Below are 16,387 nucleotides of genomic sequence, written 5' to 3' on the forward strand. Positions count from 1 at the left end.
TTTTGACTTCCCAACCCATTTTCCGTGATGTTTTCCTTAGTCCCCTCTTTGCTGCATCCTATCTTCTCTCTTCTTTTTATCATAATCAGAGCACAATAGTCTCTAATTATTTCCGTTGCTCATAACTCAACCTGTTTGTGGATTCTTCATGTTGTAATAGTTCTTCAAATAGTCTGAAAGGGGCTTCCCTTTAGTAAGAGAATCTTACTAAAGCTGTTAGCTTTGCTGATTCAACATAGTCCATTACTTTGCTTATCCATTCTTCTTTAGTAGGAACTTCTTCATCTTTCCATTTCTAAGTGTAAAGATTCCTAGCTGCTATATATTTGTAGCAAACTTCCAGTGTATTCTGAGAAACCTCTGTAGGTCCTCGGTGGTCTCCTGTCCAGGCAGTGCTCATTGCCAGACATATTGCATGTTCAGATACACCCATTCCCCACAATTAATGTATGCCAACTTCTATTTTGCTGGTACTGTACTTTATTTGAAGCCAGTCATACGCATTGTCCTACTTACGTTAAGTTGCATTATAAATTGCTTTCCAGTAAGAACTGTTAGAGCTTAACTCTACTAGTTCAAGATAATCTGTTGCGGTCCTTTTCCATGTGCTACTTCCATCAGACCTACTAAGATCGTCTACAAAGGAGGGGAACTTCTCAGGAGTGGCATCTAGTTATGGAATGCACTCCCTAAAGAGATTCTTTTGGTGCCAACATTGCTAAGGCTTAGGCGAAAACTTTCAGATTTACCCAAGCATTTTAATAGATCTTGGTTTTAGTCGGTTTTCAAATTTAGGGAGGTATGAAAATGTTTGAAATAAATAAGGACTCTCTGCTCTATTGCTTTTTGTGTCTCAGTTAGACCCAGGTTGGATCCAGAATAGTCAAACTTTGAGTAGCCCTACTGAAATAGTAGGTCTTGCTTACATCAGTGCCATCAACAAATGTCCTTTCCTCTTCTTCATTGTTGTAATTATATTTTGACCAACTTTTACTTCAAATAATAATAATAATAATAATAATAATAATAAACCTTATTAAGAATAATAATAATAAGAAGAAGAAGGTTTTGGGGGAGGAAATGGATAGGTCATAACAAGTTATGGATATGTTTAGACCAATTGAAATCAGTAGGGCTTGTCTTACCATGAATAAATTTGGCTCTAACCCTATACATAAATGAAACAAAACATTTAAAGAAAGGTTCTATGCTTAGGCAGGAAGAACCAGTTTCACCAATATAAGATGGGGGACACTTGGCTTACCAGCAATACATGATTCAAAGGATCTAAGAGGCTTAGTAGACCACAACATGAGTCAACAATGGGATGCTACAGCAAAAAAAAAGCTAATGCTGTTCCAGGCTGCATCAACAGAAGTCTAGTTTCTAGATCAAGTACCACTCTATTCTGCCTCGGTCAGACCACACCTGGGGTATTGTGTCCCGTTCTGGGCCCCACAATTTAAGAAGGGTGTTGACAAGCTGGAATGCGTGCAAAAGAGGGCAACAAAGATGATCAAGGATCTGGAAAGCAAGCCTTATGAGGAATGGTTGTGTATAACTTTGGCTAAGATACTTTGGTTATAATAACAGGCTACATCCAAGTAAATCCTACTTACGGCAGACCCTTTGAAATTAATGCTTGGATTTTTAATTCATTTCAGTGAGTCTGCTCTGAATAGGATTAGCATCAGAGGCAACCGTGTGTGTGTGTGTGTGTGTGTGTGTGGTGTAAATTTACATGGGGGGGGGCCCAAACTAGGCCTGAGAGCAAATGTAAAAAGGATGGGACAGCTGCATATTCCTGCATTGTAGGGGGTTGAACTAGATTATCCTCATCAGGGTCCCTTCCCACTCTTCAATACTATAATTCTTTGAGAAAGGAAAACCTCTCCCCAAAGGTGTCTTTCCAGGTTGAGGAAGGACTTAAAGCAAGACCAGAGTTAAGACCAGGGAGATGTGGAAAGGTGAGAGGGGGCAGAGAGAGGGAGGAAAGTGAATACAGGAGTGTAGGTACCGTATTTTTTGCTCTATAGGACATGCCAGACCACAAGACGCACCTAGTTTTTGGAGGAGAAAAACAAGAAAAAAAATATTCTGAATCCCAGAAGCCAGAACAGCAAGAGGGATCGCTGTGCAGCGAAAGCAGCGATCCCTCTTGCTGTTCTGGCTTCTGGGATAGCTGCGCAGCCTGCATTCGCTCCATAAGACGCACACACATTTCCCCTTCCTTTTTTAGAAGGGAAAAAGTGAGTCTTATAGAGCGAAAAATACGGTACTTAAGAGCTGTAGAGTGCAGTTGCAGCCAAGAGAGAAGCAGCTACTTGCAGCTCCGGGGCCTGGCACGGGCACACCCTCTGCCACCAATGGAGAGGGAAGGTGAAGGAGGGGGGAAAGGAAGAGCCCTGCAGCAGGGTGGGCCCCCTCTCGCTGTGCAGCCCTGGGGCACCTGGGACGGGCCACTCCTCCCACCCCCCCTCCTCCACCAGTGTCTTTGGACCAGGGATTATCCAAGAAACCTTGAAATGTCCGAGATCAAAACAATATGGGCATTCCAAAGCATATGCTGTATTCCAGGTGCCACTGATTTATATGTATTTTAATGCATATCTGGAACAATAGGGTTGCCTGTGTGCAACTGCTGTTTCCATGAAATCACAAGAATCTATTGTTAAAATGGCAGCGCCTCAAAAATAGTGAAACTTTAATACCATCAGCAAGAATAAAACTCCACCTTGAAATTAGGAGTAAAGAAGAATAGATCAGAAATGAGATTGCCACCCGGGGTTTTGTGTCGACTTGACATTTTTATTCAGTTGTGTGTTTTTTAAAGTTGGCACATGACCATATTTGAAAGGAAGGAAGAAGAGAAATGCATAATGAAGGGAAGGAAATGTGAAAAATTATTATCCAGGACTTATTTTTACTATAGTTGCTTGGTCATCTGTGGGGCTGTGCGATAAATCGCCATATTGTTGAATGCTGGTATTGAAATAACATCGTGATAAGTGCTTCCACAAGGCAATATGCCAGTGAACAAAAGGTGGAGACGTAACAGCTTCCTGGGGCAGCTCAGCTGAACAGATACTTTACAGATAATTTGCAGGCACTGTCTCTCCCTCCTCCCTCCTAACCAATAAGAAAAGTAGATAAGCCCTCACACAAACCAGCAAACTGTTTCAGCTTCACCCCTATCTTTCCACTTAGAGGTCAGCTAATTATGCAGAGCTTGCTAACAATAGACAATCAGAGACCCAGCAGCAAAGAATGTAATAAAAAAAAACCTCACACTCATCCCCACTGTCAAAAAAAGAGGGGAAAGAGTTTTTATTTGTATTTTCTGTTGGTGTTTATGTTGTTGGTTCCCCCAAATAGCTTTCCTCCATATTAAAAAGGAAGAGTTTAAAAAAAAAAAATTAAAGGAGACTATCTTTTTGCTAACTTGCCCTCCCTCTGATAAAAAAGGAGAGATTGGTGGGATGAGGGCTTTGGGGGAGGCTTCTGTGGGGGGCGGGAATGGAGGGGAGAAGATTTAGCTGGCTGCCTTATGGGAGGTTGGGTTATGTGAGAATGATGGGGAGGGTGTTTTTCAGTAAGCAGTGAAAGCAAAGGCATGTGTACTCACAAGCAAGCCCTACTGAATTCAATGAGGCTTCCTTCCAGCAAAGTAGAAGTTAGTTTAGTTGAACTCAGTGGGGCTTCTGCATGCACAGATTTCGCTTAGACCTCTGAGTGGGGAAGCAGATGCAAATTGACTAGTAAATCACTTTAAACTACTCTTAAATTAGTTGAAAATATATTCAAACTATTATATAGAAGTTTATTTAATATTTTTATTAAATTTACTACTCCCTAAAATTTTAAGGCCCTCCACCACCACAGGGAGCCTTGTCAAGGCCCTCTGCTCCTGTGGGGAAGCACCCTCCACCACTGCAGGGATGTACGGTGTGATCCTCTGTCACTGCGGGGGGCACGGCAAAGCCCTCTGCTGCTGCGGGGAAGCGTGGCGCACCTTCTGCCGCCATGGGGAGGTGTGTCAAGGCCCTCTGCTGCTGCAGGGAAGTGCGACTGGACCCTCTGCTGCCACGTGGAGGCCTGGCAAAGCCCTCTGCTGCCGCGTGGGAAGTGTGGCGCATGCTCTTCAGCTGCAGGGAAGTTCAGTGGTATTCTCTGCTGCTGTGGGGAAGTGCGGCTAGGCTGTCTTCTGCTGTGGTATGGCAGGACCCCTTGCTGCCACAGGGAGGCGCTGCAAGGCTCTCTGCTGCTGCAGTGAAGTGCGGCGCACTCTCCGCCACTGTGGGGAGGTGCAGCAAGGGCTTCTGCTTCTGGGGGAAGTGTTGCACACCCTCTGCCGCCCTGGGGAGGTGCGGCAAGACCCTCTGTATCCTCCGCCTCGGGGAGATACGATGGAATCCTCTGTTGCTGTTGGGAGGCCCAGCAAGGTCTTCCACCGCCGCGGATATATATCGTGATATATCGAGATATTGTGATGTTTAGCTGGTGTAATATCGTGATGTTGAAAACCAGATATCATCCAGCTCTAGTCATCTGTATCATCCTGCAAATGTCAAATAGAATTGTATCACACATCAGGTGTAGAAGTGTAACGATATGTTTGTCTGTATGCACCCTAATATTTTTTAAAACAATGATACATGCATGGCATATTGGCATACTGGCTAAGCCTAGCACGAGCAGATGTGTTCACAAATGCGAATTTCAAGCCATTTGAAATCTCAGAGCCATTTCTTAGAAAATATTTGTGTATTTAGGTAAATGCCAGAGTGTAAGATACATATATAACACATCAAATATTAGACAGACTTGTATTTAAACTTTGCAAATTTACACTTCAAGTAGACATGAACAAGGAAGTACCAAAAAATCAATGTGTATTTTATAAGGATTTCCACATATATCTGATGCACAAACTGTATATGTATTTTATACTCTTTGTCTGTATGCAGAATTCTAAACATATTGTAGAAAACTGCTCATTGACTGACTTCTTGAAATTCCTTCTTGAAGTTAGTTTAGAATCGCTGCTGCAATTGACCACAGGTTGTGATTCATGCTCTCTGTTTTTAAACCTATGCTTACTTATTATTTTTGATGCACCTGCTTCTATGTTTTATTAAGTATTGGAAAAATAGCCGAGTGAACTCTTAGGAAATCTGTTTCTTTTGAGGTTATAGCTCTTATAGGCCCCACTTTGCTCATAAACAGAGACACTTTCAGAAGAGACTGATCTCACAATAAAAATATATTGTACCGAAAGCTATTTAGGAATGAGTGCTGCCTCTTCTCTTCCCCTCCCCAAAGTGAAGCACAGATCTCCTTTTCTGTTTTTATTGCACGAATTCCAGGGACCTTATAAATAGGAATTTAGTGTATACTTTTGGGTCATAATCGGCTACAGTGGTACCTCTGGATGCGAACGGGATCCGTTCCAGAGCCCCGTTTGCATCCTGAAGTGAACGCAATCCGCGTCTGTGCGTGTGCGGGTCATGATTCGCCGCTTCCGCACATGGGCGTGACGTCATTTTGAGCGTCTGCGCATGCATGTGCAGCGAAACCTGGAAGTAACACGCTCTGTTACTTCCAGGTCACCGCGGAGCGCAACCCGAAAATGCTCAACCCAAAGCTACTTCAACCCGAGGTATGACTGTCCATTTTTCAAAAATTGATGTTTATTCCTCAGGTGGCTCGCTGATAGGTGTCTTAACAGGTAACAGATTTGGCTGTAATGTCTTGGTGAGTTACAGGACATATAACAGAGAGCCATATAACTCATTACAGTGGTTCCTCGTGTTACGTACTTAATCCTTTCCGGAGGTCCGTTCGTAACTGGAAACCGCTCGTAACATGAGGTGCGTTTTCTCTAATGGCGCCTCCGGCTGCTGCCGCGCCACTGGAGCGCAGCTTCCTCTCGCATCCCGGGGCAAAGTTCACAACAAGGGGCATCTACTTCCGGGTTAGTGGAGCATGTAACCCGAAGCATTTGTAAGGGGGACGGTACTTAACACGAGGTATCACTGTACATGTGCCTAGTGACACTCTTCAATTTTCTCCTCTGAAAGACTGCCCTTCTTCCCAGTTCTTCTGTACTGCTAATTATTTTAGAAACAGAGAAGAATTTCAGAGCTATGCATAACAGAGTGTTAGGGGGATGTTGCTGGATATGAAGCTCATGAGCTTTGTTTTAGGTCACTGATCATTCCTTCTCATTGCAAACTTGGGGAATGAAATGGGTGCACCCCAAAATAAGAATATGCTTTCTATATACTTGGGGATTTCCTTGGTAAAACAGACGTATAGAAGTTAGTAAACATAAAAGAGCACCCAGAAAGAAGTCACAAAGATGCAGGTTACTGGTCTTTCCTCGTGCCCTACTGGTATCGGGGAGAGAGACACCCAGAAGTGACCCGAATGGATATTCAGAAGATTATGCTATTAATTAAGAAAAAGAAAAATCTCTTTGTATAAGATCCTCTGCTTATATAACCTTAACAGGAAGTAGCCAGAGTGATTCCTTTGTGCAGCAAGGGGGTTGATATCAAAAGGAACAGTTAGGCAAAGGAAGGAAAGGGGCCTTCCTGTTGAGTCAATATTTGGAAGTTCATATTACCCCTGGAGAGGAAGATGCAGAAAGGATTGTCATCACCTTCTTCCAGGAAGGTGTCATCTCAAAAGGAGCAGGACTTATACCAGTAGATGGGGGGAAGATGATAAAATATTAATTCCAGAAATAAGTGCAGTTCAGAGGAGGGAACAGGATGCCACCACTTATTTGGAGTAAAGCCCATCAATTACTGTGGAGACCCATGCAGCCGAGCTGCCATTTTCTGGTGTACATACCGTACAGCTTTTAGAGAGTCAGAGGAAGTATTTTGAAGAGTTCCAAATTCAGTCACATTCAGGGGTTCCTGCCAATTTTTTTAAAAATACAATTCTTTTAAATCTGGCTTCCAAGTTTGTATGTACACATCTTTGTGCGTGCTTTCTCCTCCCACCCCCCCCCTCACATTTTGGCTATTATTCCATACATGGAAACTCAAATATATTATAGTCCATTGTTCCTCAACTTTAGATCCCCAGCAGTTATTGGACTACAATTCCCATCATCCCTGGCCATTGGCAAAACTGGCTGGAAATGATGGGAGTTGTATTCCAACAGCATCTTCAACCCAGGGTTCAGTTAACACTTATTCTTATAGTGCTAAGTCTCATGTTAAAAACTATACAGGAGGTAAGATTTAACCAGTAACTTCCACATGAAATTTCCCATATGCTAAGCTTTCCACCAGAGGCCCTTCTTTGGCTTCCACTTCTATCAGAAATAGGCTGACAGCTACTGAGGAAAGAACCTTCTCAGTCTGTTCACTGGGCTGAGTGGTATAAATCTTAAGACTTATTTATTCACTCAGATATTCAATTTATTTTTTTAGCTGCTGATTTTTTTGTTTTTGTTTTTTGTGTTGGGATTGTATGATGTTCTGCTGTTTCTTTTTTAAGCAAATGTTTGATAATGATTTTTTTTAAAAAAATGTTGCACTTCTTTGAAAACCCCAGGATGATGTCAGGATCTGGAAGTTCAAGAGTCTTATCCTTCCTAATTCTTGAAGTTGTCCAGTATTTTATAAAATAGAAACTTTGCATCTTTTCTCAGCTTTCAGGGGAATACTGTGCCACATACAATGTGCGTGTTTGTCGTGGAGGAAATGCAAAGCTTCATAAGTGACCTTATTTTCTAAATAATTCAGGAATTTCAATTTAGCAAAACTTCAAAACCAAATTCGAGAAGTTTGAAAATTGCTTGGAGATGATAATGAATATAATATATATTTTTAATGATTTTGGATCTGAAACTGGGTTTCATAAGTAAGTACCGTGTCATAATGCTACCTAGCTGATGTAGCTAATTGCTTGAATATTGATGGATGGTAATGTTGCCCAATGGCAAGGAAATATATTTGTAGAACTAGTTCTTACATTGTGTGTAAAAGTGTTTAATCATAAGTTTATTGTGCCTATGCATTTTCAAGCAGTGATTGAGGAATAGCAATAACAACAACAGTGCTAGAGTTGAATGAATACATGAACCCAAAATGGTTGTACAGTGGTACCTCGGGTTAAGAACTTAATTCGTTCTGGAGGTCCATTCTTAACCTGAAACTGTTCTTAACCTGAAGCACCACTTTAGCTAATGGGGCCTCCTGCTGCCGCTGCGCCAGCGGAGCACGATTTCTGTTCTCATCCTGAAGCAAAGTTCTTAACCCGAGGTACTATTTCTGGGTTAGCGGAGTCTGTAACCTGAAGCGTCTATAACCTGAAGCGTCTGTAACCCCAGATACTACTGTAATAGGGAATAAAGTTTGCTTTAACTGGAGAAATGAAGTTGTGCGACTGCTGCGTTTTCTTCAGATACTGTATTCTAATGATGCATCTGTATTTGATTATTTTTCAGGTACAGGAGAAAGTGGCAAGAGCACATTTATCAAACAGATGAGAATCATCCATGGTTCTGGATACTCTGATGAGGACAAAAGGGGCTTCACAAAGCTTGTGTATCAGAATATATTCACAGCAATGCAGTCTATGATCAGAGCTATGGATACACTCAGAATCCCATACAGCTATGAACATAATAAGGTAAGCTGTCAGTTTTAAATATGCATCAGAACTTTTTTCAGCTTTACTTCTGGAATCACATCAGATGGCTTTGACTTTGTGGATCTGCTTTAGCCATTTCTGGAGAGGGAAAAGAGTGCCATTTTTAAAGACAGCACACCAGAAAACTACTCAGCACTGGTATTTCTCCACTTTGTCACAGAAGGTGGTAGAAAGGTATCTACAGCTGATATCCAGTATAGGTAGAGATGACTACTGTGGATGTGGTTTATCAGACCTGTTCCTCTAGCCTAGTTTAACTTTAACAGGTGATAAGCCTACTTGTGCTGAACCACCACCACATTACAAGTAGGGACTATGACAAGTATTCCTCTCTCCTAATAGAAAACTAGCAAATTAGCGACTAGGGTTCTAGCCTAGTTCTCACTGATATGCTTGTTGTTCTGTGTGGAAGGAATATCCTTGCATGGAAGAATTTTCAGTGCTGTGAGCTCACTGTTACCTGAACTGGTATAGTCAAACACAGAAATGGCCCTTCAAAGTGCAGCCATTCTTGGTGTTGTGATGTAAGAACATGATGTTGCCTGTTCTGCCTTTCCTGAGCCATGGATGGATCCTGCTTTTGTGTGGAGTGTGCTCATTGATAACTTAACTTGGGTTGATGTAAAGCTGGACTTAGAAATTGAGTGGAATAGATGTATGGAGGGAAAACTTTGACTTGATTGTATTTATGCACCTTGAAATTATGCAGCCTCTTTAACCTTGGGCCCCCAGATGTTGTTGGACTACAACTCCTGTCAGCTCCAGCTGTGCTAGGGTACACTTGGAAATGTGTTTTTGTATGATTTATAGTGCACACCGGAGACTTGCAGACGTGAACTTCCCCCCTTGGTTCACAGCACAATATTTATACTTTAAAAAACTTCCGCAGCATTTTTTTCTGAGAGAGGTAGTAGAATCCTAATGTCAAAAGGTACTGGAACTTTGTGCGCATACAATAGATAGGAAATTAATTTCTCTCATCCATGTGGAAAGGTCTGAATTTGCTAACCAGTTTTGTGCAAGAATTAATGTGACTGACATTAATATGATGGTATCACAACCCTTAGGACACGTTCAGGTATCTATAGAGTTTTTTATTACATCAAAATGAAATGTGGGAGAAAAATCCAATAAGAACATATGGTTTTTCTCCAATTATCAATTTATTGAAGTTAAATGGTTATCATTTAAATTCAGGTGTCTGTTATTATACGGTTCACAAGGATTATGTAAAACTTTAAAAATCAGTACTTTTTGTGATTATAGTCAATACTGTTAAGAGCCCACTATATATATTTTTTGTGCACTTGTATTTTCAAATATTTCAGTTTATTTTGTACTAGAGGACATCTAGTCGGGGACGCGGGTGGCGCTGTGGTCTAAACCACTGAGCCTCTTGGACTTGCCAATCAGAAGGTCGGCAGTTTGAATCCCTGCCATGGGGTGAGCTCCTGTTGCTCGGTCCCAGCTGCTGCCAACCTAGCAGTTTGAAAATATGCCAAAAAGTGCAAGTAGATAAATAGGTATCGCTCTGGTGGGAAGGCAAATGGTGTTTCCTTGTGCTGCTCTGGTTTTGCCAGAAGCAGCTTAGTCATGCTGGCCACATGACCCGGAAAAACAGTCTGCGGACAAATGCCGGCTCCCTTGGCCTATAGAGCAAGATGAGCACTGCAACCCCAGAGTCGTCTGCGATTGGACTTAACTGTCGGGGGTTCTTTACCTTTACCTTTTTAGAGGACATCTGGTTATTCAACACACCAGTCTTGGGGTAGGTAAGGGACAGTTGAACTATTTTCATGGCTGTGTGATTTGAGCAAGTAAAAAATAATCAGAAAAAACCATAACGTTCTCCTGCTATCAAACAAAAAAAAAAATATACTAGTGAGGTGATGCTTCTGGACAAAAGCAAGAACACAGCTGTGTGGGTGTGGTTATGATACTTGGAATTACAATGCTCTGCCATCGCTGGCTTTAGTGGAACTATGAGTCAGTGAACACATTTGCCATGTGGAACTCAGTTTAAATCCTTTGTCTTGGGTGCCTATGGGGCTGTCTCAGACATGTTATGCTCATGTGGATGTCCAATTTGTATGAACCAGCTTCTCTAAAAAGTGTCACCACTCTCACGGAATTTGTGGGAAGTATGTGTACAGTACTGATGTGGAGGCATCAGTTCACACAAATGCTGCCTTGGTGCAGGCATGACCAGTCTGTCCAGCCTACTCATAGACCCTGCTCCTGAGGTCACCTGAGGATGTGTGAACTAGACTTTCGATACCACCTTAAGTTCTGAATTCCGATACTTTTTGTCTGTAGAATGATAACCATGAAGAAAGCTGTTAGGGTCTCCTGTGATCACATTAATCAAAAACAGGACCTGAATTCACCAGGAAATGTGCTTTTGCTAAATATGTTCCAGGTGATATAAAAATGTAAATTTTACACAAAAAGTTGACTGAACATCCTACTCTATTGGATAAGCAGAGGCAAAGTTATCTTAAAACCATTTCCTTTCTGCATCCATGTTTCTGAGTCTCCTGGAAAATACAGGAAAGGCACTACCTAATCGCTTGAATCTCATATCAGGAAATTCTATCCATGCAGAGTTTCGTTTTTGCTTTTAAAGCAGCAGGGTATTTTTAGTAAGCCACTTTGTTTTTCTCATCAGTTTCAAAAAATCTACGCTCCTTTTTAAAGATTCTGCCAGGCTTGAAAAAGTGGCTTGGATTATTGAACATTTTCAATAAAACCAGGAATGTATTGGTGTCGTCTTAAATTAAATGTAAGCTTTAATTACTATAATAAATACACTCTTCCATTAATTGCAGCTTACAACTAGAACTCCTAAGTATGTTGTTGCTGTGGCTACTTTATTTTAAAAGTAAAGTTTTCATGAGTCATATTTGCAGCAGAGTCCTATGTATGCTTCCTCTGCAGTAAGTCTTGCTGTGTTCCATGGGGTTTTCTCCCGAGTAAGTAGATTTAGGATTGCAACCTTAGGGTTATATCCAACATTAGTCATTCTTAGAATACACCCATTGGATTAATCCAGTGCTTGTTTAAAGTGAAGTGTGAATCAAGCTTGTTTTTGTATGAGGAAGGAATAGGAAACCTGTGGTCCTCCAGATGTTGCTGTATTCCAGCTCCTTTCCGCCGTGCAGCCAGTATCAGAAATGGTCAGGAATGGACCACAGGTCCATTATCCCTGATGAAGAAAGAGGTAGAATGTGACTAGTTAACTAAGGGGTGTCTAACCTTTGGTTCTTGAGATGTTGCTGGACTACATCCCTGACTATTGTCCATGTTGGTTGGGGCTGACAGAATGTAAAGTCCAACACCTGGAGCACCATGGATTAGCCTCCCCTGAGTTAACTGAACACTGCTATTGGTGTTTGTGTGATGCTGGGAGAGCTTAGTGATACATGCCTTTTAGTGGAAAGATGTGACTGTTCTGATCTGCTTCGTAATCCTCATTACCAGAGGCTAAACAGAGTCTGATGTGATATTGAAAACAGTAAAGGGGAAAGATCTGTAGCATTGCTTAAATCTGGGTCTTAATGAAGCGTACAGCTACTTTTGCCTTCTCACAGACAGCCACAGTCCCCAGTGTGTTGCCTCATAGTACTTGTTCGATGTACTCGTGTTATTTCTCTTGGGACTGGAAATGGCTTATTTTATGGACATCTTCATGATCTTATGAGATGTTTGTTCATAAATGGATAAGGATGGAGCCAGAATTCTGCAAAAGCAGTAGTTTGGTTTCCATGTGTGATCAGGAATCTATTCCTGATCATGGTGATGCATGATCACTGCACTTCACAAAAAAATGGTGTATGTGTCCCTTACGTTATGCCAGGTGGAAGAAGGAGGATGGTTTTTAGCTAAATAGACCAATCAGTGCAATAACTGAAAGCACACCTTTAGGGGGTCTTGCTCTCAGCATTGATTAGCTGATAAGTCCCGGGAGGGAGTCCCATTTAAGTTGTCATCTGACATCAGTAATTAATAGGCAGCAGTGCCTTTCTGGACAGGAAGAGCTTAGGATCCCTTCTGCCAGCGGGAGAGGGGACAACTGTTTTTGAACAAATTATATCACAAGCTCTTCCATTTTTAACAAAAGTGTAGTTCAGATTTGGACTAGGCTCCTTGAAGGTTATATACTGGGTATTTTCACTTTGCTGCTTTTCAAGTGGTACATTAATTTTGCTGCACTCTCTGTTTCTGGTTTAAGTTAGGCATGTTCACTTGGAGAAATAAGGTAGCAGAAATTATACAAGACTCCTTCAAGGTCCACTTGGAACAGGAGCCTGTGGAATACTAAATAAGCCTTTTAACAGCTTTTCACACCTGCAGGGCTCATTTTCTAATCTGTCAGTCTGCACGCTGGACAGCAGAAGCAAAGCTGGTTTCCAGACCACCTTGTGCAGTTTCTTTAATAATAGGTCTTTTGACAAAGAAAACAAAATAGAAACACAATTTTTGTGCATACATCTTAAGGAAATATGTCTCGATAACCTACCATTTAGGGAATGGAAGTATGTGCAAGCCACCACAAGGCTAGTAACTTGTAGAAGCAGTAGGTGTTTTGATGCCTAAAATATTCAGGGCTCTGTCCTCTGCCACACAGGTGCCTCCTCTTATCTAAACCTTTCATCAAGAAAACATGGGCTCCCTTTTCAGAAAATGTATGCAGCTATATCCCTATAAATCTAATCAATTTTCATGTATGTAATTCAAACTTTGAAAATGTTCTGTGATAGAGAAGCCATTAGTCAGTTAACTTGCATATAATTATTTAAATATGTGCAAACAGAAAGAATTATTTCAAACGGTATTGAAGCAAAGCTAGTTTTATAGAGGATGCTTGTTTGGCCATCAACCCTCTCTAGTCTACAAGATTCTTCCCCATGTTTGCAAGCCATTGTCAAATAAATGATTCTCAGAAGTTTCAGCTAATCAATGAAATGTTCCTCTTTTTAATTACACAATTTTGTGTCCTTTAAAATTATTGGTTGCACTAAGACATCCACTATATATTAAATATAATAACTTCAAGGAAATCAGGATGGCGGTATGATTAAAGACACTTCTAACAATGATGTGAATTAAGTAGCCTATTAAATAAAGAAATCAGTTCTGTTTGTTCATGCAGTGAAAAGAAACTTCAAAGAATTTTAATTGTAGGATCACTGCCAGTAAGGGTCGATTGACAGCTGAATTTGACTAAATAGTTTCATGTGTACACACTCTCATACATGTGCTTTGGAATTAGTTTTGTCAAGGAAAAGCCTCCTGTTAGTTGGCAAATGAAATGGTTATTGAATGAGAAGCTCATTGGAAATTAAGGAGCTGACAGTTCCGCTTGTGTGATAACTGTTTCTGTCCTGTCCACAGTGTGGTTTAAATTATAATCAGCAAATGCAACATTGACTGTCTCTTGAAGCAATATTGTTTCCCTCCATCCAGACGCTTCTTAAATAAGTCATTATAAGAAAGCAAAAAGCTTTGCCATATTTGTGTTTTCTTCTGTCCCTTCCCAGAAATAATAGGATATGCATAGCCTGGTTTGCTCCTTGTATTCAGCCAAATTTAGACACACATCCTCTTGCAGTCTTCCTGTAGAGCTTCCTATTTTACTTGAACATTGATGATACTGTGTGATTCAGCAATGTGTGTGGTGGCTTGCCCATTAGACAACAGATAAAGCTAAAACAACAGTGTTTATAAGGGTCCTTTACTGAAACCAATTTGTTTCATACTATTTAGACTAAATAACCCAGTATGTATAAACCATACATATCACAGGATATGTATGACTTTAATCAAGTTGTGTGTGTGGCTGTGTGTGTGTGGAGGGGGGGGGGTTCTGCCTCTTCGCAAACTGTAAAGGAACAGTGTTTAGAATATACCTCAGTCAGTCATGCAACCTGCTATTTTGGAGGAACGTTGTTTGCTTTCAGCACTGCCTTCAAGAAGAAAAGAGACCTTGCTTATCACTCTTGTTGAAGTTCTGTGGATAATTTTGTCCGTCTGATTTGTGTACTGTTACAGTTCCTTGACCAGGTGCCTGCACTAGGGAGATGCCACTCCATGTTTGCTGGCTGGCCCCCATTTTATCATCTGGGTTAGCAGAAGATGTGTGGTAACAGGCTACTGGACTAGATAGTTGGTCTGATCCAGCAGAACTCTTCACATGTTCTTCTGCTTCATGTTTAGGGAAAAGTGGTAGAACACATGCTTTGCATGCAGAAGGCCCCGGGTTCAATCTCTGGCCTCTCCAGGTAGGGCTGGAATAGACCCTTGTCTGAAAACTGGAGCCGCTGCTGGTCAGTGTAGACAGTACTGAGACCGGTGGTCCTTTGGGTCTTACTCAGTGCAAGGCAGCTTCCTCTGTCTGTTGTACTTCTTATTCATATTCAGCGTAATACATAAATGGGATTTGTCAAACATTCCGTAAAGTATGAAGGTAAAAATTAAATGTAAGGAGAGTTCATGTGCTAAGAAAATACTAGGAGATCTGGATAATCCTGTGAGTACAGAATGAGGTATTCTTTCTGCAAGTGCATGTTCCCAATACCATGCTTACTTGGATAACTCAAATGCATTGAGGAGAGTCATCAAGGGGAATGTTGGGTAAAGGGGTACTTCATCTTTCTCCCATGGCCACATGCTCTCCTCTCAGCCCCCCACCCCACCCAGCTGAGAAAAAATAAACTGTGGGGGCTTGTAAGTGTCATTTGCAGAGGAGAATCAGCAAGTGGTCACAAGATTAAGTGTAATTTGACCACATTGTCAGGAAAATATATGGTTGCCTATCCCATATTTCCTTCATTGTGTCTAGTTCTACTTGAGTCTGCTGCCTAGCAGTATTGTTGTGAGGTAAAAGGTAAAGGTACCCCTGCCCGTACGGGCCAGTCGTGACCGACTCTAGGGTTGCGCGCTCATCTTACTCAAGAGGCCGGGAGCTGGCGCCATCCGAAGACACTTCCGGGTCACGTGGCCAGCGTGATGAAGCTGCGTCTGGCAAGCTAGCACCAGCGCTGCACACGGAAATGCCGTTTACCTTCCCACTATAAAGCGGTACCTATTTATCTACTTGCATTTAGGGGTGCCTTCGAACTGCTAGGTGGGCAGGAGCTGGGACCGAACGACGGGAGCTCACCCCGCCGCAGGGATTCGAACCGCCGACCTTACGATCAGCAAGTCCTAGGCACTGAGGTTTTACCCACAGCGCCACCCGCGCCCCTAGTATTGTTGTAGGTCATGCTAATTCTAGTCCAATACTGAACCTCCAAAATACTCATTTAGACATTTGTAGGTCAGGTGTAAAGAGGATATCAAATGGGATGGGGAAATCTGGATATAGTTAAGTCATAAAATTCAATTTAAACAGTCTTATGCTGAAAACAGACCATATCTAGTGAAGCTTCTTTGATCTTACTTGTACATACAAAATCTTATTTTTCCTTATTAAATTTGTCTAATAGGATGTAATTATTACTCAGCAAGATGCTGCAGTAAACTCTTTGCATTGTGAGTGTCTTCTTTCTTCATTTCTGATTAGTAGTCATTGCTAAGCCTTTGGAAATCAGGTAGATCACTCTTTCTCATCTTCATCTGTCCTGTCTCACTATTGATCTGCAACAATTTTGTTTGTTTGTCCAGGGAAGTAAAATGATTTCTTTCCCAAATAAGAAATAGACATGAAAATGCA

At 41.5% G+C, this 16,387-nt stretch overlaps 1 protein-coding gene across 2 annotated transcripts in view; it reads left to right on the forward strand.

Annotated features, from left to right (window-relative positions):
• The window catches only part of LOC308458189 (guanine nucleotide-binding protein G(q) subunit alpha), a 91,612-nt gene that overhangs the window by 25,597 nt on the left and 49,628 nt on the right, over positions 1–16,387 (forward strand). For both annotated transcript variants that reach the window (XM_080973027.1, XM_080973028.1), the window contains exon 2: positions 8,468–8,652. In XM_080973027.1, coding sequence (XP_080829153.1) covers positions 8,468–8,652 — 185 coding nt within the window. The remainder of the gene's footprint in view (positions 1–8,467; positions 8,653–16,387) is intronic.

This window comes from Podarcis pityusensis (assembly GCF_964106645.2).
Source record: "Podarcis pityusensis genome assembly, chromosome: 11".
Lineage (NCBI taxonomy): Eukaryota > Metazoa > Chordata > Lepidosauria > Squamata > Lacertidae > Podarcis > Podarcis pityusensis.